Source organism: Asterias rubens, chromosome 3 (genome assembly GCF_902459465.1).
Source record: "Asterias rubens chromosome 3, eAstRub1.3, whole genome shotgun sequence".
NCBI lineage: Eukaryota > Metazoa > Echinodermata > Asteroidea > Forcipulatida > Asteriidae > Asterias > Asterias rubens.
The window spans coordinates 7,768,705-7,788,955 of record NC_047064.1 but is presented as its reverse complement, the minus strand read 5'-3'; the positions used below and the strand labels follow the sequence as shown (position 1 = coordinate 7,788,955).

At 39.6% G+C, this 20,251-nt stretch overlaps 1 protein-coding gene and 1 long non-coding RNA gene across 2 annotated transcripts; one reads left to right on the top strand and one right to left on the bottom strand.

Moving 5' to 3' along the window:
* Positions 1–2,043: 2,043 nt before the first annotated feature.
* LOC117287723 lies at positions 2,044–5,140 on the top strand. The gene is made up of 3 exons (XR_004518830.1): positions 2,044–2,118; positions 3,093–3,162; positions 4,292–5,140. It is a non-coding gene; the product is annotated as an uncharacterized LOC117287723 (long non-coding RNA).
* An 11,180-nt stretch (positions 5,141–16,320) lies between these two features.
* On the bottom strand, positions 16,321–20,042 carry LOC117288037 (mothers against decapentaplegic homolog 6-like). Its single transcript, XM_033768720.1, has 2 exons — positions 20,022–20,042; positions 16,321–18,889 (listed from the first exon to the last, which is right to left on the bottom strand). Exons 1-2 carry the CDS (start codon positions 20,040–20,042, stop codon positions 18,314–18,316), a joined length of 597 nt encoding a protein of 198 aa, XP_033624611.1. The 3' UTR covers positions 16,321–18,313.
* Positions 20,043–20,251: the final 209 nt, after the last annotated feature.

Here is a 20,251-nt window from a genome sequence, read left to right as displayed (position 1 = left end):
GTGAATGGTTTAAAACTTTCAAATTGAGAGTATTTTATTCAGGTCTTGGGATCGGTATTGGATTGGTATCAATTTTATAAAAAGCTGTTTAGCAGAAAATGCTGATCAGCAAATTGGTTTGCTGAGCAAGAAACGGGTGGGGCACCGGCGGCAACATTGTAAACCTTGTGAAGTTTTGGCTGATAACCTGGCTCTGCTAAGCAGCATTTATTCTGTGCTTAGCAATACTTCTTGCTTTATGGGCATTATGAAATTGGGCCTGTAGGTTGGTTGTATCGCCCAAGCCCCAAACTATATACAAAAGAGCATTACAGCTGTAGTAAAGCTATTAAGCAGAAAATACTGCATAGCAAATTTCTTTGCTCAGAAAAAAAGCGAGTGGGGCAATAGTTTTGACAATGTAAAGTTAAATGGAATTTGGGCTGGTAACCGGTATCTGTTAAGCAATTGCTGTGCTAAGCATGTTGTTATGATTTGCATGCTCTATGAAATTGGGCCCTACGTACAGGCCGCTTCAAGTGTTTAACAACTTTGTGCTCAGCAGGAATGAGCAGGATACCACATGGTAAGTGAAACATGGTAGTTTGGCTGATAACTTTTTTCCTGGTAAGCATAATTTGGTGGTGCTTGGCATACTTTTGTGCTTAAGCAGCTCTACGAAACTGGACCCTGGCTGTGGTATGCGTGGTTTTCATCCAGGGTTCTTTATATAAAGATGGACTCCAAAAAAGTTACGAGAACTCTGAGTTCGGTCTCGTACTTGGTTGGCTAATCACATTGGTTGGGTCGAGGTGCTGACAGGGTCTGTCATCGCATGACCTAATGCTTGATGAGGATCGGAAAGGATTGATTAAGGAGGTGAGGCTCTGCCCGGGTGGTGACCGGAGTGACTGATAGAGAAGTCGTGGCGCCCCCCGGACCCCTGGCCTGACGACCTCTTGTAGCCGATCATTTGACTCGGGCGGACAACTTTCTCTAATTTCGAGAAGTAAAAAATGATCTGTTGATAGAATTGATGACCGATTTGGCTTGGAGGGGGGGGGGGGAGTGCCCAGTTAGAAAAGTTTACCACAAACGTTGAACGGTTCTTTAAAGTTGCATAGCTTTGCTAACTCTAAAGGGGTGAACCATAAGTTGTGCAAAGTGGCTAATTAATTTGAACGCAGAGGATTAGACTTGTCCAATTTAAAACAAAAAAGGTCTTCGCTTTGTTCATATAGTCCTCGTCTTTAATCCAACCATGGAGGAAGGACCTCCAACCAAAATAATGTCTTTGCCTGGTCCAAATTTCATAGAGCTGCTTAAGTAGCTTAGCATAGAGTAAACCTTTCAAGAATAAAATTACCACCCAAACTATTGTGCCACATATAGATTTGTGACTGGTATCCTGCTGAGTTTTGCTAAGCAATATTTTCTGCTAGGCAATAAGCAGCTAATGAAAATGGGCCCTGTGCCCGATTTCGTAAAGCTGTTCAGCAAAAAAAAAAATATACTATCTCAGGAAATTTCTAGGCTTAGCAAAAAATGGGCGGGGCAAGAGTCATAACAATGTAAACTCTGAGGACTTGTTGATGATTGTTTCTGCTAAGCAATATTTTTCTGTGCCCAGTAACTTTTGTTTGGATTTGAGGCTTTATGAAATAAAGGATTTCCTTTTTTGAATCGATTTAGAAGGGTGAAAAATCCGCATTCAAAATCGCTATATGACATTGGCAATTTAGATATACAGAAACAAAAATGCCTCACGGCCAGCGTTATTTCTTCTGCTGCATAGTTTGACTATTGATGAACTATGCTGCAGAAAAAAATCACTATCCTAACCATAGAGAACCTATCAGCGTGTGCCGTTTGCTTGGGTCGCCTCGCGAGATTTTGCGGGAGCCAGTTGCGTACCCCTGTGGTATTGTGCAGGCACACGTGATAGGAACCAGCCAAAGAAATAGTCAGGTTCCCATTACCGCCTAACACCTGATAAACATAACTGTAGTATGGGTCGGGGTACTCGACGGATCGATGCCGAGACGCGAGATTTAAACTGGCTACCTTCATCCATGCTTGATTTTTGTAAACACTGTGGATGTAAAAACGATCATTCGATGTGATTTAACGTCTCTGAAGGTAAGCTTTATCGGTCAGTTTATTTAACTTCAACATGTAGAATAGGGGTAGGCCTCGTGGAACCCGTGTAAATACTAAGATTATCATAAATCGGTCTTTTTACAGCATTTCTATTTCCACCTTCATGCAACTGAAATTTCTTTATTGTCTTCCCTATACAAAATTTGTGTGATGTTTCCATTTGGATGCTTTGGTGACTATATCATTCAGATGCACGTAATATTATTATGCTTTAACTTTTACACTTTATTGTACCATACACTCTTATCTAATTTGTTTTATATCTTATTTTCTGTTACAATCTGTCATTAATCTGTTACATTGCCCTGCATAACTTGTCTCTTTTTGTTTTATACAAATTAATTTTAAATAATTATTATTGTGGTTTCCGATTTTAATGTGTGTAGGGCCATTATTATTGTTAAGTCCGAATATTGCCGTTTTGACTGTTATACCTGCTTCTGTCATTTATTTTGTTATAAAATATGATGTGCTCTATATACTATCTGCAATGCGATGATGTAGTCCACCGGCTTGTATTTAGTTTAAATATTGTCAAATTTTGACTTTCATGCACCCTGCATTTATGATGTGTTTAAATTATTTTTATTCTAACCTTACCTATACGACCTTTGATTTTTTTACTTTCTGTTATGATTCATAGATTATTTTATTGCTCTGTATTTTCATATTTTCTAATAATGAATGTTACTTTTTATTGATGTACACGCAGGCATGTGACCTTCAGGGGTAGGCCTAGAAGTTGTAATACTGATATAAATACTATCCTGTCTAAGTAAATAAATATGTACACGATAATTAGTTTTGATTAACGTGTACGTACACGATAATTTTGAGTGTTTTTTAATTCATGTGGTGGCAATAAGCTTCCATACTTTATTAAAAGTAAAAGGTTAGAACCAAATATTGTGAATAATTCAACATCATCTTATTTCAACATTCAAACCTTGCAGTCGTCCAATGATAGTGTGCGGTCACTCACCCTGTAAAAGATGCATACCAGCAGTACACAGAAGAAAGAAAGTGAGTATGATCTAATCTGCAGTAATTACAATTCCGCATTGCGGGGGGGGGGGGGTGATTCGAGAGACCCCCCCCCCCCTTGGTGCCACCGAGTTGCTTATCTGATGATCAGTTTGTTCTTTTCCTTCCTCCATGGTTTGACATTGAAATACACCATGACACAAAAAATCTCGTCAGTTTTCCTCCCGCGCTAAACCAAAATCAGTTATTTAAACCAACTGTCGCCTCCAATGTCAATCCACTGAGAAAAGTATAGTGTCTTTGCCATCACTGACAGCCCTCTCAGCAGAATGAATCGATTGCTAAACAGGCTAATTCAAGCTATCCTCACTCGGTGGTTTCATAATTTATAAAATACTTTTGACGTAATCGTTAGTAAGAAGAGAGAGATAAATAAAAAACCATCAGACTGCTCCAACGATTACCGCCAGCACGGACCAATTTAGATGTGTTTTGCAGAATTTTCTGTGAGTAGACTTTTGGCGCCTAGAGTCATTAGATGTGCGCGGTTGCGGAAATTAGTGGCCTGTTTACTACATCGCTAGAGGCTTCATCAAGGTTATTATAGGCCTCCACTCTACACCACAACCCAAGTACATTCAGGGTTATTAATTGTCATACCTCGCGATTTTTTCCCCACTGAACAATGTAAATCACACGTTGGTTGACCGTGGTGTGACTCTGACTTTCTGGAACAGAGTTGTGAATTATCCCTTTCACTATATTGTTTTGTTTATAAAAGAGTAAAAAGTAGTCAATAGTCGGGAAGAGCTGACTTTCTGAAACAGCGTTGTGAATATTAATTTTGATTTTTACCCATACACCGATTTGTAAGCACTGTAATAAAACTGAGTACTTTCCCGAGTCCTGTGAACAAAATATAAATTCATATTGATTATCCCCGATGCAAATTTAACATCTATTATTAAAAATATATTATTAAAAATATATATATGATATAGGGTTGTAAATGTTCTTTTTTCTTTCTTTCTGGCTTTAATTAACATACATACGTTTTTTTTGTGAAGGAGGAAAAGGAATGGTCAAACCACGTGTTGAGAGCTGAATTTCCAAAACAAAGTTGTGTATGATACAAAAACAAATTATTTCTGTTTTTATTGATACACAGGCCTACACATTGTTTGTGAAGGAGTTAAAAGAAATTGACAAGCCACCGTGATGTTAGAATTTAAGTCAAAAGTCGGAAAGCGCTGCCTCTCTGGAACATACTTGTGAACTTATGATCACTGTCCTTTCTGTAGGTATATACATACTTTTTTTGCGAAGGAGTAATAAGGAATTGACAAACCACGTGTTGTGAAGTAGAGTCGAAAAGCGCCTTTCTGAAACAAAGTTGTGAGTGATACCAATTTTCTTTCTGTTTTATTTGTATACACATTATTTTGTTGTGAATGAGTAAAGGAATTGAAATACCATGGTGTTGTTAAAATATGTGCCAATAGTCAGAAAGAGCTGACTCGCTTTTCTTTCTTTCTGTGAACGAGTAAAAAGGGATTGACAAACCACATGTTGTTAGAGTGAGTCAATAATCGGGAAGATGGTATAAATACACCGCTTGGATTACACAAAATTAATTTTGGTTTCACCTGTATTCAGTACTTTACCGAGCTTTGTAAAAACACAAAAACTAATCACAGGCATACTCGGGTTGGATTCGGACCCACTACCTTTGCAATTTAGAGCGGTTGAAAGGATAATTAAAATGGCCGGAAATTGGGACTTGGAGAAATTGAAAACAAAAGACAATATCCGAGGTTTAGAATAGCAAACGGACTCGTGAAGGGTTTGTGTTCGGTAAAGGGTGGACTCGAGGTATGGGGTTAGTTCATTGACTACCTCCATGCTTTTAATAACGGAATAATGTTGTTTTTTGCAATAAGGTGTTCCTTAAAGCTCTGCCCCAAATTTCATAGAGCTGCTTAAGCTGAGAATATTGCTTAACAATTGTCTGCTAAGCAGAAATGAGCAGGACACCAGTAACAAATTGAAAATGTGACGTGGTAGTTTGGATGGTAACCTTATTCTGGTAAGCATGGTTTTGTTGTGCTTAGCTACTTTTTGTTCAGTAGCTCTATGAAATTGAACCGTCTTTCCCAGTGGTTCGATGAACTCAGTTTGATCTTGTGAACAAAACCATTAAGAAGGTGTAAGTTTTCGATTGATTGAATTGTGGTTTATTAGTGGGGCTGCATGAGCTAAGCAGGTGGGTGGTAAGGGGTCTGGTATATGAGCTTGTTGTGGCGTGTCGTGACCGAGCGGTCAAGCAAATCATCACTGGACTCAAGCTCTGGGGTTTCCAATCAGCAGAGTGAGGGTTTGAGCATTTTGTCGTTGTCCGCCCTGGCAAGAACCGATTTTGGTCATGCAGGCCTCATACGTACATAAAAAATAAAATATATTAATATTTTGCTAAGGTGTGCCCTCCCCCACTTAACATGAAAATCCTACATACACCCTGTGGAGCCAAAACGGCCTGCGGCCTCTGCGCGCCGAATACATCGCACAAAATACAAATATTGCACACAAAAAAAGTCTTTAATTATCACTGCCGGTATTTACCACAGGATATGACATAAGTTCGCGATGAGAACTACATGGGGAATACTCTTTGGTTGCCCTTATTCACGAAGTTGGCGACACTCATTGAAATATAGCGGCGCGTCCCCGCCCCATTAGCCAACTTGTCATTTTCAATTAAACGTCGGCAATCAAATAAAAAAAAAATTATGACAAAATTATAACATCACAAAAACTTTTTTTGTACAGTAACTTTGGTGTCATCCCTTTCTCCTTTTGGTGTGGGGTACGGTGGCCTCGAGTGGACATTGTCATCCTGGGGAAGATGTGATTGGAGGTTTATGAGTTGTTTCTGTTTAAAAGGACGTTTGGTAACCACTCGTTTAATGGTAATAAATAACTATTGGTTAGAAGCCCCCACCAACATAATTTATAGGGATAATGCAATATGCCTCTCACCTCTTGTCCTGCACCCTGCAAATCTGTGCCCCCCCCCCCCCAAAAAAAAAAAAAAAAATCTGGTTACGCCATTGGGACCATGTGTCGACGTAACGATCTTTGGCAAGGTTTCAATTACAATGTGTCTTTCCAATTTAAAACGTGGAAACACGATTTGGTTAAGGCGTCAGGATCGAAAACATTTTTAAGCGATATTCAGTCTGGGAGCTTTTACTTTTTCAGAAAAGCTGACACCAGCCTCATCAGTGTTTGACAAGGATGTAATTTCCCACTCAAATGTTGTTGTTCATCTGGAAGCCCACAAACTTGTGCAAAAAGGGTTATTTTTATTTAATTGTTTTTTTTTTCAACATCAATGAATATGGTGGGATTCACTAAGTGAGAATACTGGTCTTTGACAATATCACCGTGTTCAGTGCCTTTATTAATCAATTTTGTTGGAAAATGTTTATTTCGATAACCATTGCTGTACTTTCCACAGTGTCGCCAGTAGGTCCACCCAGTGGGGTTCTTGAAACGTTGATTTACTTTTACAATGTCAATACTTCAATCGAGTTAGGTACACTTATTAACTTAGCCACCCAGTAACAAGTATATTTCTGCTTGATTTTTTTTTCCTCGTTGATTTTATCTGAACGAGTCGTGCCAATTCAGTTCGTGGAAAGGACATTTCCAATTATGAGATAAATGACAATAATTATCGTGTAAATTCCAATTCATAATAAATATCCCACAATGTCCCGCCTGAAGACGGGGCGCCATAAAGTCCGACAAAGCCATGTTAAACCATAATTATTTCATGGTATCTTTATATAATTTTTTTGTATATTTTGACTGCTGATGATATTCAGCGAAGGGCGTATCGGATGCATCATTAGCGTTTCAGTCACTCTTCAGTTAATGAAGTTAAAAAAGATACATATTATATAAAATAAATAAAATGGTTTCACAAGATGGGATGGCCTCCAGCCGATGAGCTGTCCCTGCCTGACTGGCTTCCACTACTTTATTCGCGGCGCCCCATCACCTAGTCTCAACCAGATAAATACTTAAAACGTCTATATATTTCTTGCAATTACTACCGGTCATTTGTCGGCGATTAGTGTTTTGAGATGGGGGACAGGGCGGCTCTCTCTCTGTGAGCCAAGGGCTCCGTGTATATTGCGTCGTGTATAATATTAAATGGTTTCGTTCACGCATCATCGCGCTAAAAGAAGAGTTCCCAGTCGCTGATTTATATTATCATATAGGGGCCTTCTATTTTTTTCAAAATTGGCTTTGTCCAATTAATTATATCTTCACAGCTGATGATGCGAAGACAATCAGGCGAGTGTGTGGACGGACAGGGGTGATAGGGAAGGAAGTGGTGGGTGGGGAAGGGTGTGGGTGGACTCCCCAGGACGAGGGACGATGTGGAGTAGATTGAAAGGAAGGATGGTTGGAAGAAGTAGGGGCGGGGATCGGTTGGAAATGTTAGGAGGTGGATGTGGTAGGTTGGAAGGCGGTTAGGAGGTTAGAATAGCTAGGTAGGTTGGGAGGGGTAGGAGGTAAGAAGAGGTGGGGTGGGGTAGTAAGGCGTAGGAGGTGATTGGGCTAGGTTGGGAGGGTTAGGATGAAAAGGCGGGGTGGGGACCTATAGGTATATGAAGCGGGTAGGGCAGAAAAGTTTTATTTAGGCTGGACTGGAGGGGGATGAGTTGGGAAGAGTTTTGACAAGTTGGAGGAGTGGAAAGAGGTTAAAATAGGAATTGGTACATGTGGGTGGCGGTGGGGAAGGGATAGGTTGGAGAGGGTATAGGTTGGAACGAGGTGGGAAGTGTGACCGATGTTTACGAAAAGACCAATAACCAAATATCTTATTCAGTAAGTTGCGATAAGTTGGATTGGGTAGGTCGCAAGGGGTATTATGGGGTGGGAAGAGGTGCTGGGTGGGCAAGTTGAAATGGGAAGAGTTGGGTGGGGTAGGTTGGTAGGTTGGTTGGGAAGTGTAGTCGCTGTTTACGATGAGACCAATAACCCATCATGTTATGCAGAAGTTATTTTATTTATTTTTCAGCAAAAAAAAAACCGCTTAAAGGATTCACAGATTTACATTAAACTTACAGGGTTTCAAGACAATTAAAATGGAAAGCTTCCCTTTAAATATTATTAACTGAGGTTGTGTAGTTTTTGAGAAAATATGAGTAAAACAAGTAACCAATAGTTTTGGTCTCAGGAAGACGAAAATTATTTTAGCAGGTAAAATCCCATTAACCAGTTATGATATTATACCAAAACCATAGCTTAACTGGTTATGACGTTTTTACATACTAAAACTGAGACGAAAATATTTTGTTTTACTCATTTCTCAAAAACTACAGCACCTCAATCAGTAAAATTTCAAGGAAAGCTTTCTACTACCATAATCTTTAAACTGTGTAAGTTTAATGTAAATCTGTGGACATTGTGTTTTGGTTAGGAAAAAGTACATACACCCTTTAAGTCCCCTTTCTATGCGTTTGATGACTTTTGTGTGTAAATGTTTCCTTCAACTTGCTTTGGAAAAACTAGTAATAATAGTAATAATGACTTACCTTTAAAACTTTAATGTTTTCCCCTTTAATGGCACTTACACTAAGCGCCTAACCTTGATACGTGCGCTATAATAATACTTCGATATTATTATTATATTATTATTATATGTCGCTTTTTAATACTTGTAAGTAATGGTGGGTCACTCCGCAATTATTGCTGAACTTTGATCAACAAATGCCCCTTATCTTATATGGATATTTTTTTTTTAGCGAGGGAGATTTCTCACACCGTTTGTTGCGCTTTTCAATAAATCATTTCACTTTCTTCGCCAATAATATTACAAACAATACCAGTTGACGCAGTAACGTAATACCACCAATAGCATGGATCTCACACTAATAAATAAATCATACACATACACCGTTATCATAATACCGGATTACTGTAACAAACCTGAACTTGACCCTTTCGCAGTACGTAGCAATAAAAAGCCTGACAGGAGGTTTCCAGCGTGACTTTTTTTTCTCGGGGGATTTTTCCCCCCTCGACTCTTCAACTCCGGTAGTGGTGCAACCAACAACGAGTAGTTGGTGTCAATTTAAAAAAAAAAGGCACTCGGGTGGACTTGTCTTATCTAGAGTTAGGAAGAGTTACTGGTTTTAACTTGGGACTCGCGTTAAGATTTTAATAAGTCCTAAAGAGTCCTATGACTAGTCCTACGTTAAGAGTATCACAAATTGGTGTTCGAGTTTGTAATCAGTTTTCAGGGTGTTCCTCGTTTAAAGCCATTTTACACTTTCGGAAAACAGTATTGTCCAAAGGCCCACACTTCGTGTATCACAACTTATATATAAACTAACAAACCTGTGAAAATTTAGGCTCAATCGGTCATCGGAGTCGGGAGAAAATAACGGGAAAACCCACCCTTGTTTCCGCACGTCTATATCCGTAATTCTCGTTGTCGAGAATTGATAATTGTTTGAAATGTTTTCTCAAAAAGTAAAGCATTTCATGGAATAATATTTCAAGAGAAGTCTTTTACCATTACCTTCTGTAAACCCTGTAATTTGTAAATCTGTGAACTTTTATTTTGTTTTCTGTTCCGAAAGTGTATAATGGTTTTAATGTATGGCTGTTGAAGTATTATCATTTTGTAGAAAAAGCACTGTGGGTAAAATTGTATTATGATTCGGAATTGGGTCACGAGGCTTTATGGTGAACGATGTATAATTCTAAAATTGAAGAAAGGGTATTTCGTGCGTTGCATAATATGAGGTTGAACATCCTTGGATGTCCATAATTTTATACATAGGTCTGTGCAGTGTTAACGCTACGTGACTGTGTACCAAAACAATAGGTCCTCATTGTAGGAATTGAAACACTATGTGGACTTGAACACGTCCATATAGTGTCTGTTAGTGTTGTTATACAGTGTTGAAGAATAGGAAACTCGGTGTCCTAAAATTACAAAAGGGCTCTGTTTTCTCATCGCGAACCCATAATTGTGCCTCAATTTCCACATGTTTGTTATGTGTTATGTTGGTTCACATCAGTGTGGATACTCGCTTATTCTTTGACGTTTACCAATATTGCCCATGGACATTCAAAAGGCACTATGAAAGCAGCCCACTGTGTTAACATGTGTTTCGAAAACTGCAAGTGACATGTTTTTTTGTTGCTCTTCTTTTAAAATTGTATACCCATGTTTTATTAATATATATTGTTCTTGTTTTCGATTGATACATTTTTAAGATCAATGGCAATATGTGTTTAATATGAGGGTTTTAAGGTCAGGGTCTGAATTGCACACGTTCACATCATTGTAAATGGTATAATTTATTGATTTTACTACGTATAATAGTATGGGCACGTGGTTTCTACGGTATACGCTATGCCTGTTGCAGAGACACCATTTTCATGCGGTGGCTACGTTGCTTCTTCTGTCGTTTAGATTATTTTGCAATCAAAACGAGGCAGGGCCTATAATTAATAATTATCTGTGATTATTCTCTTTACATGAACCACCAACGCAGTCACAATTTTCGTAATTTTTGCTAAAAAAAGTATATCTAAAAGTGAGAAAGCTCAGTAAAGGCCTTGTCACACGAGGCAACTTTTGCAGGCAACTTGGAGGCAACCAACTGCAGTGCATGCTACAGGACCACTTAGGTGGCACACGGGTAATTGTTTAAACAATGGCTTACGATCCACGAGAAGAATATGTGAACATTTTCTTCTTGGAGATTGCCTGGAACTGGTTGCCCGTAAATTGCCTCATGTGACATGGCTTTAACTGTTTAAATTATTTTCAGCGAGTGAGTGTTTGAATACAATCCCATTACATTCCCTACATGCAATTGCCGAGCTGAAACAAATAAAGGCCTACTCTGTGTTCTGAATCTTATAGTCGACAAAGCATCTGTATTTTGTGGAAACATTATATTAATTATAGTAATAAATAAAAACATTGTAGAGCGCATCCAGAGAAGTCAATTGACTGTTTTGTTTTGTTTTGAGTGTTATTTCCACCCCCCCCCCAAAAAAAAAATATATATATAATATATATATATTATTTTGTATGAATTTTTCAAAGGTTATGTAGAAGTGAACTTTCTGAAGAAAAACAATTGTGTCACCGTATCTTCCCACATACCAACTGGTGGAACCTTCCTTTAATAACGGTTTCAAATAATTTTACAACTGACAAGAAGTATGGCCAATCCAGTAGCCTGCAGCTGGGAGCGATTTTCCGCCCAATCGAGATCAAAGAAAGTGCCGCCAGGGACGCTCCCTGTCCCGACCCCCCCCCCCCGTACGTGGGTCGATGGATGAGCGGTGACACCCCGATAGAAAGCTCGATATAACCATATGTAGAAGATATAACACCTAGTTTTTTTGCAGATAAGCTGTAAAATAATATTGATGTTTACCAATGGGTACACGTAGAATGATCGATTGAGGATTTTTTTTTTATACGCTACATGTTGGGAATTGCGATCGGTTCGGTGCTGTGAAATTTTGCGTCTGACCATAATTTTAGATTAGGGTCAGATTATTAATAAGGCATACAAAAATAAATATTATGTTGCCGTAACCCGACCTACCCTAAATACGGCCGACCCTGGATATGTTTTATTAAAGACTTAAAATAAAATAAATGCCATCAAGAGTTTAAAGGAACACGTCGTTGCCTTGGATCGGTCGAGTTGGTATTTGAAAAGCGTTCCTAACCGTTTGTTATAAAATACGGTTAGAAAGATGCTTTAAAAGTAGAATACAATGATCCACACACATTTTCCTCAAAATTTATGGGAGTCAAATTTGACTCCCATAAATGGCCGACGGTGTTAGTTCGCGAAGTATAATGAAAACCACGCAATTTTGAGGCAAATGTGTGTGGATCATTGTGTTCTACTTTTAAAGCATCTTTCTAACCGTATTTTATAACAAACGGTTAGGAACGCTTTTCAAATACCAACTCGACCGATCCAAGGCAACGTGTTCCTTTAAAGACATTGGACACTGTTGGTAATTGTCAAAGACCAGTCTTAACGTATGCATAAAATAACACACCTGTGAAAATTTGAGCTCAATCGGTCATCAAAGTTGCGAGATAATACTGAAAGAAAAAACACCCTTGTCACACGAAGTTGTGTGCTTTCAGATGCTTGATTTCGAGACCTCAAAATTCTAAATCTGAGGTCTCGAAATCAAATTCGTGGAAAATTACTTCTTTCTCAAAAACTATGGCACTTCAGAGGGAGGCACTTCTCACAATGTTTTATACCATCAACAACTCCCCATTACTTGTTACCAAGTGAGGTTTTATGTTAATAATTATTTTGAGTAATTACCAATAGTGTCCACTGTCTTTAAAAAATAATTATACTACTTTTGTTGTGTGTAGCCTTGTTTTATTTTGTTATCGCGTAAAACATGTCATTTTCGTTGCTGAGAGGGTGGGGGGGGGGGGGAATCCCTACCTACCTACCCTATCTTTGGGGGGGGGGGGCGTTACGCCAACATAGCATATTTGTTTTATGCCTACGGAAATTCACCTTGTCCCATAAAACTTTCTCTGTAGATATAATATAAATAAACAAGGGATGGTAACACAATTGATTTCGAAATGGAATATTAATTATGCAAGATAACTAGGAACTTTCAAATTGTATCTAAACTTGCATCAGGGATGATACCGGATCAAGAATAATATTTGTGTTTGACCCATACAACATCGGTGTTGGTATAACACAAATAATTATCATAAACCACGATGTCACTGATTAATGGCCCTTTTTTAGGAGTACATTCTTCCATTTGGCTGGGTACAAATCGTGCCTGCAGAAAGTCCACTACATGTGGCTCTTCTAGCAAGCATGTGACGTCACAGGTTACAATGGTATGTAGACCGTTTGGGCATTGCCTTGGATGGGAAGAGTTGGTCTATAATAAGCGTGTGTAACCGTTTCTTTACAAAATGTATATGTTGGAAAGATGTTTTAAAAGTAGAATACAATGATCCACACAAGTTTGCCGTGAAATTGCGTGGTTTTGCTTTTACTGTGCGAACTAACACGGTCGGCCATTTATGGGAGTCAAGAATTTGACTCTCATAAAATATGGCCGACCGTGTTAGTCGACGAGGTAAAAGGAAAACCGTGCAGTTTCGAGGCATGTTTGTGTGGATCATTGTATTCTACCTTTACAACATCTAGCTTTCTACCCATTATTATGCATTTTTTAACAAACGGTTAAAAACGCTTTTCAAAGACCAACTCGACCCGCTCCAAGGCAACGTGTTCCTTTAAGATAACCCGTTATACTTTCCATCCACTGCAATAATACCATTCTGGTTGATCGCTCATGTATTTTACAGCAGGCTTTTTTATACATGTGTATGCTTCGTTTTTGAAAGGGCAGGGGCACCAATGCATTTTCTGCTTGGTAAAAGGGCAATCGCCTTCGTTGCCGCCGTCAAGTACATGCACGCACATTGACATCATGTAGGCCTACCACCACATGCGCTACGTGTGTAACCAGGGAGGAAGAAAGTAACGTAATTGATTACGTCAAACACGTACGAGAGGTTACAAGCTTATTATTTTAGAATTATTTGTTTAAACACACATAGAGCAAGTAAACAAGCGTTTGTATAATATTTATACCACGTGGCACATTTTCAGCAGGAACAATTCGAGTGAAACTGTTTCCGATATACTAATAACGCCCTCTGTTGACCATTGGTGAAAATGTCAACGGGCTACATGCACAGCTCAACTTTTTGACCAGTGGTGATCTTGTTGTATCCTACCCCCCCCCCCACACACCCCGCCCAAACGACACAGGTGTACGGTCGATATACACGCATGGAGAAATAAGCTAGCTTTGAGGTGAGGTTCCAAATTAACTTGACAGATTAACTTGACAGAGTGTTAAAATTAGTCATCGAGTTAATCAGACAGGTATTTCTATTTCGAGATCAATTAGAAAATGGTTTTTATTTGCGGTATTGCGTGAACGGGCATGTCACGCGTGTGTCCATTTTTGTAAGCTCAGTAAAACTTTGTTTAAAGGCATTGAACACGTTTGGTAATAATTTTTAAAGCCCAGGAGTCTCACTTGGTGTATCCCAACATAATTATAACAAACCTGTGAAAATTTTGGTTCAATTGGTCATCGAAGATACAAGAGAATGACAGAAAAATACCCTTGCTGCATTAAGTTGTGTGCTTTCAGATGCATAATGAAAGGCTTCAGCCGAAGTCTTTAATATTTGAGTGAGAAGTTACCTTTTTCTCAAAATCCAAGTTACTTCAGAGGGCAATCTTATGTCGTTTCTCACAATGTTTTACCCCGTTGCTCGTCACCAAGTAAGTTTTTATGCTAAAAATTGTTTTGAGTAATTACAAATAGTGTCCAGTGCCTTTAACTTGTGAGGAAACAGAAGGCAGGTGCGTGTACGGCTGATCATCTGTAAGGTCTGTGAAATAAAAAGGCTTTCCAACTAATTATTCATTCGCGTGTTTGAAGCTAAATGTCAAAGACCACTACAAAAATGTGATTTCACAACATGAAGTGCACAGAATACTAATGTTGTGTCTTGTATGTACAATGAGCTCGAGAGAGAGAGAGAGAGAATGTGGGTACAATACGCTCGGTCTCTTCCGGTGAGTAGGTATTGCTGTACGGAGGTCCCGACTGTAAAGATACCTCTGGGTTAAAGGAATAATGAGGAGACAGTGCTAATTAATTTGATTAATCTTGTCCGATTATGAAATTATCTACGTGTATTATCTTGCGAGAGTCATGGTGGGAGCCGAGTGAACCTAAAAGGAACGAGGTCCAAGCGCCGCCGGCCCGGGTTATCCGCGAGATATTTTCCCCCGATCTTAACGGTGGACGGCTCCGCCATGTGGACTCCCTCCCCCTGTAGAAGTCACAGCGGATTAGGACCTTTTGTGTACAGCGACTCGGTCCTCTCTACGTGTATAATACATGGGTGATACGAATACGATACGCTGGCATCACTACACGCATGGGCTGACTGGCTCCAGGTAGTCTAGTATCCCGGGTGGACCACGTCTCTCTGACGGCGACTCGCAAGAATGAATCATCCCCCCCTTTTTTATTTTCTTCTCCTCTTTTTTTTTCTTTTGCCGAGGCTTCTTTTCTTCCTCTATTATTTCGGAAGCAAGGACATTAAATTATTATTTTGATATTCTTTCACCGATTCTTTCTTTCTCCGGTCTCTGTTTTCACTTATCACCAAGAAAGGGAAAAATGATCTGATCGATCGACAGGAAACGGCCTGGGCTCGGCCAAGTACGATGATTCCACTCGGGACCGGCGACTGGTCAACGGGTTCACCGTTTGATCCTTGCATCGCCTTCCATCGCCTTCCATCAACAGCCTTAATACCGTAACAAACATAGCATCACCTGCCTTGGGGAGGAGGGTCGAATTCTACAACGAAACCCCATTTGCTTTTTAAAAAGGCACTATACACCTTTAGAAGTAATGTCAAAGACCAGTATTCTCACTGGATATGCATACAAATAACAAATCTGTGAACATTTTTGGGCTCAATTAGTCATCGAAGATGCAAGAGAATAATGAAAGAATAAAAAAACACCCTTGTTGCACAAATTTGTACGCTTTCAGATGCCTATTACAAAGGCTTCAGGACTAAGTCTTTCAATATTTTGTGGGAGAAATTAGCAGTTTCTAAAAAACTAAATTAGTTCGGAGGGGGGCCTTTTCTCTCATTGTTTTATAATATCGAGTCATCCCTAGCTCTCTTTATTGTTTGTTAAACCAAGAAAGTCGTTATGCCAATAATGATTGAGTAATTACCAATTGGTAATTACCAATAGTATGCTTTGAAATGTCCGAGAAAGGCTTCATGAGGGTTGTTTGTATGGTCACTCACAACATTTTGGAGTAATAACTTAGGCATGTTGAAATGAAGGTGCTTTTAAAACTTGTTGTAAGTCATTAGAGTTTAAGATTTAAAGTAGCTTCTGTGAGCATTTATGCTCAGACAAGAGGGGAAGACAATCGCCCAATAATTTCCTCTTTTTGCAAGCAATCGTTTCATTATTTTATAAGGAATACATTTAGAAATGAGTCAGCATAGAGACAGTGTTTCAAGTGTGCATATTAAAGGTTTTTTATTTTATTTTATTGATACCATCAACATGGTTCTCTCTGTTATATAATGTGAATCATAACCAGTGTTATATAAAAGGTCTCTGTCAGTACATGTACACAGGATTTGAAAAATTCTGAAATTCAACCCGAGAGTAAAGGCCGGTTTGTAGTCAGTTGCGCGAATATAATCGTTGAATGCAGACGATCGCCAGCATCTTTAAATGCTTTTCTTTATCGTGCCTTTTAATTTCTGCGACCACCGACTAAAACCGGTCTTAACCCCCTCTCTCTCTCTCTCTAAGACTGTGTCTGATACAGCAACTTCGGTTACAGCTACGGCTAGATTGTGCTCGTCTGCCTATTCTTCAACACTGGCAGACGCGCTGATCTAGCCATAGCTTAAGCCGAAGTTGCCGTTTCAAACATGGTCATAGAGTACAAGTTGTCTTACTGGCCTGGAATTCTGTGAAAGCCATTGCCTCCGTTATCAAATTCTCACTCCCCTCTAAAAATGCCCCATGTCCTCTTTTTGGGAGTGGGAGGGAGGGTGCAAGGTGGAAGTGCTTTCATCAGGATTTGCCCTGTGTTACTTAAAAATACAGACCTGGAATTACACTTGGTCTTGGAGGCCATGGCCTGCGTTGTCCCTAGTGTTGCCCCTGGTCTTTCTTGGCCTGTGCCGCCCCCTTTCAAAAAGTTTCCCATTGACTTTAAGATTGTCCAATGGAAGTGCCATTTAGAAAATGGCCTTGCCCTTTCTATTCTAGGCTTAATAATTGCTTTGTAGGACCAGTTAGTTAGTTGTCTTTTCATGAGTTGCCAGAAGTCCATATCTTAATTTTTCTTTTTGGCATAGTCATTTCTGTATTGGACTTCATTGCAGAAATTGAATCCATGCAGAAAAGCACTTAATGCTTGGGGCCCATATGTAGTATCTAGGAAGCTATGTACTAGCCAGTAATGACCAGTTGAAAGGGAAATTCTACTGGACTTCAGGCTACTACCCCCCCCCCCTGTTTAATGTAAGAGGAGGGGGACAATGCCATTTCACTGTCAAGAAATGAAGGAATTCCAGGCCTGAGTTTTCCTTTCTAACATCTTCTTACCACTTTTCCTTAAAAAAAAAAGCTGTCCAAAAACCACCCTCATTTTCATGTACAATGTACAAGGGGGAAAAAGGGCAATCTGAACTGTGCAGCATTTCTACTTGCATAAGATTGCCTAGGTTTGAGGTACATGTGTTTTCAATGGGGGATGTTTTTCATCTCGAGTTCCACCTGTGTACAGATATGTGGATTTATTGTTAGAGATGGTACAGCATTTGGGGGTCAATCCTTAACCTCATTCTCATCCTATCGTTTTGAAGTAAAATTATATTTCCAAGGGAAAGCTCTTCCTCCCCGCCTTTTTTTCAAAATCGTCACATTAGGACCTTTTATTTATGTAATTAATAGACCAGCCAAATTTTTTTTAACTTGCCGTATTCACAGCGTTCTCCCTTCAGTGGTCATCTGGCCAAATCGGCCACTTAGAACACACGAGAACCGGTACTAGCTCAGTGTTGAAAAGCTTCCCTATTTCATTTGAAATATTGACTAGTTAAAAAGCCGCCAGACTAGTGACAAGACTGAAGGGCAACCCCTTATCTCAAAGATTAGAGTATTCCATCCGAAATACACATTTGTTCTTGGGGTGTTTGGTATGGTATAACTGTACCAACTTAAAAGGACAGTTATTTGATAGTTAGCTGTACCATCCCTAAAAAAAAAAACTCATGTTTTTTTTTCTTTTCTGTTTTGTATTTCTCTGGGGGAAGGGGATGTGAAGTCCTCTTTATGTTAATTATAGCAGAGTACAACCGCACCATAAATTACATTGTAAAAATGAGTTTCCATATTTACAGTATTATAATATATAATATATATAATATAAAATATTATATTAGATCTAGAAGTAAACATAAAAGGTATGATGATGATGATGATGATCAATGTAAACGTGGTCTGGTAAGGATCACTTCGAGCCAGCATGGGCACGAGGTGATGAATTGTCTGGAGTAACGTGGCCCCCACCCTTTGATGAAGCTGATCCGAATAGAGTGGGGGTCCGTCGGCCCGTCCGGGGGCTCCGGATCTCGCCGTGCATGCTCCAGCATCTGTGACTTGGCGTAATCAAACACTTTGATCGAGTAGCCCGGCATGAGCTTGTGCACGGTTAACGTTCTCGACGGCGGTAAGGCATCCAGGGTAGGAGAGTTGACAAATAAGGCAAAGTTACTTCGGTTGTACAGCCACACGCCGTCCGACTCCCGGCTCATGGTCAGGCCGCAGCCGACTTTCTTTCGAGTTCTGACGACGGATTCCGAGCGCTCGTCGCGGGTCAACGACCGCAGGCAGAACCCGTCCCCATGAGGTAGTTCGTAGAAGATATTTACAGAATCTAAGAATACTGTGTACATGCGTCCCACTCGTGTTCGGTGCTCCCAATACGCTATATGACACCAGTGAGGCTGCCCTCTACTGTCCTGAGCATCTGTAGAAACGAAAATAAACAGAAAAGAGCTCTCATTAATAAGCAATTCAACAATACAGAGGTGATCAAAATGTGTCGAACCCAAGTGGGTTTAAATTAGGGCCCTTTTCACATGAGGAGAGCAAATTAGCAGGGGACCCTTGCGTAATTACTCTCATGTGAAAAGGGGCTCAAGGAAATGTGTGAAGTCATCATGTGCATGAAATATAAAGAGGGAAGAGATAATATAACTCAAGAAAAACTGAACTGAACACTTTAACCTTGATATTTTAGGGAGGAACAAGGGGCTCAAGCCAAAACCCCTGACAACACATTTTTCATGAGACATGAGAGACTTAAAACCCCCCTCCACGGCCCTCAAGTGACAGTGTTCCTCTTAATATTTCCAAGACACTCAAGGCATGGCAATTTATTTACCACAGTAAATCATGCAAGTCTGACCATCAAAGATTATTTCAAGCCGTAAATTGGGTTGGAAAGGGGGGGGGGGATGTCAGTACACCAGACTCTGGAATGGCCTATTAATCTAATATTTGCCTTAGATTCTCCCTCTTCTCTGAGTCTCTCAAAAGCAAGCCAGCAACACCAAGGAATGTCTTAAAACCAACAACAAAATTCAAAAGATGCAATCCAGGCAAGCCACCTGTCTGCAATCCCTCTTTCTGAAGGACTGCACAGGCCAATTTTTTTTAATTTTAACGAAATACTCAGGAGAGAAAGAGGTCCTGGCCAAGACCAGTCAACCTTCAAGAGAATACAGCAGACTTGGGGGACAAAAAATATGAGTTGTAGATCAGAGACAGTTATGAACCAAGATAGAAGAAGGGGAAAAAATGGTATGCATTTGCAATCCAGGGTAGGCATTTTGTGCCAGCCGCTGCGAGAATTGGGGTCATTAATCATTGCATACTACTGCTGGGAAAAGAACGAAAACAACTGCAGCGCTCCATAAAAAAAGAAACGAAAACGAAAAAAAGTATGGCCCCTTATAAAAGGGCAAAATAACTAGATACTGTTGAAACACCAGTTACAAGGTTTTATAGCCAGAATTGCAAAACTATGAGCACTAGTGCTTATAAATTAATAAAACTAAATTGCAGAATCGAGATTCCAGTGCAAACCCTAACATTGATAATGCTTTTTCTCTGAGCATATAGGCCTACATATATGTTGTACATCGTCATTATACTCGATATTGACTGAAAAAATTACATCCATACATGTACGGTGTTTTCTTTAACGCAAATCACACCTTTACAATGGACTGCTTGCTCCTTCATATTCATATATTGTAGGCCTACACATGCACAATGAGATTGTCTGTACATGTAGGCCTACACCATGCCTTGTGTTCACAAGGCACACGTAAAATGGCCGACAATCTTTTTCTTTA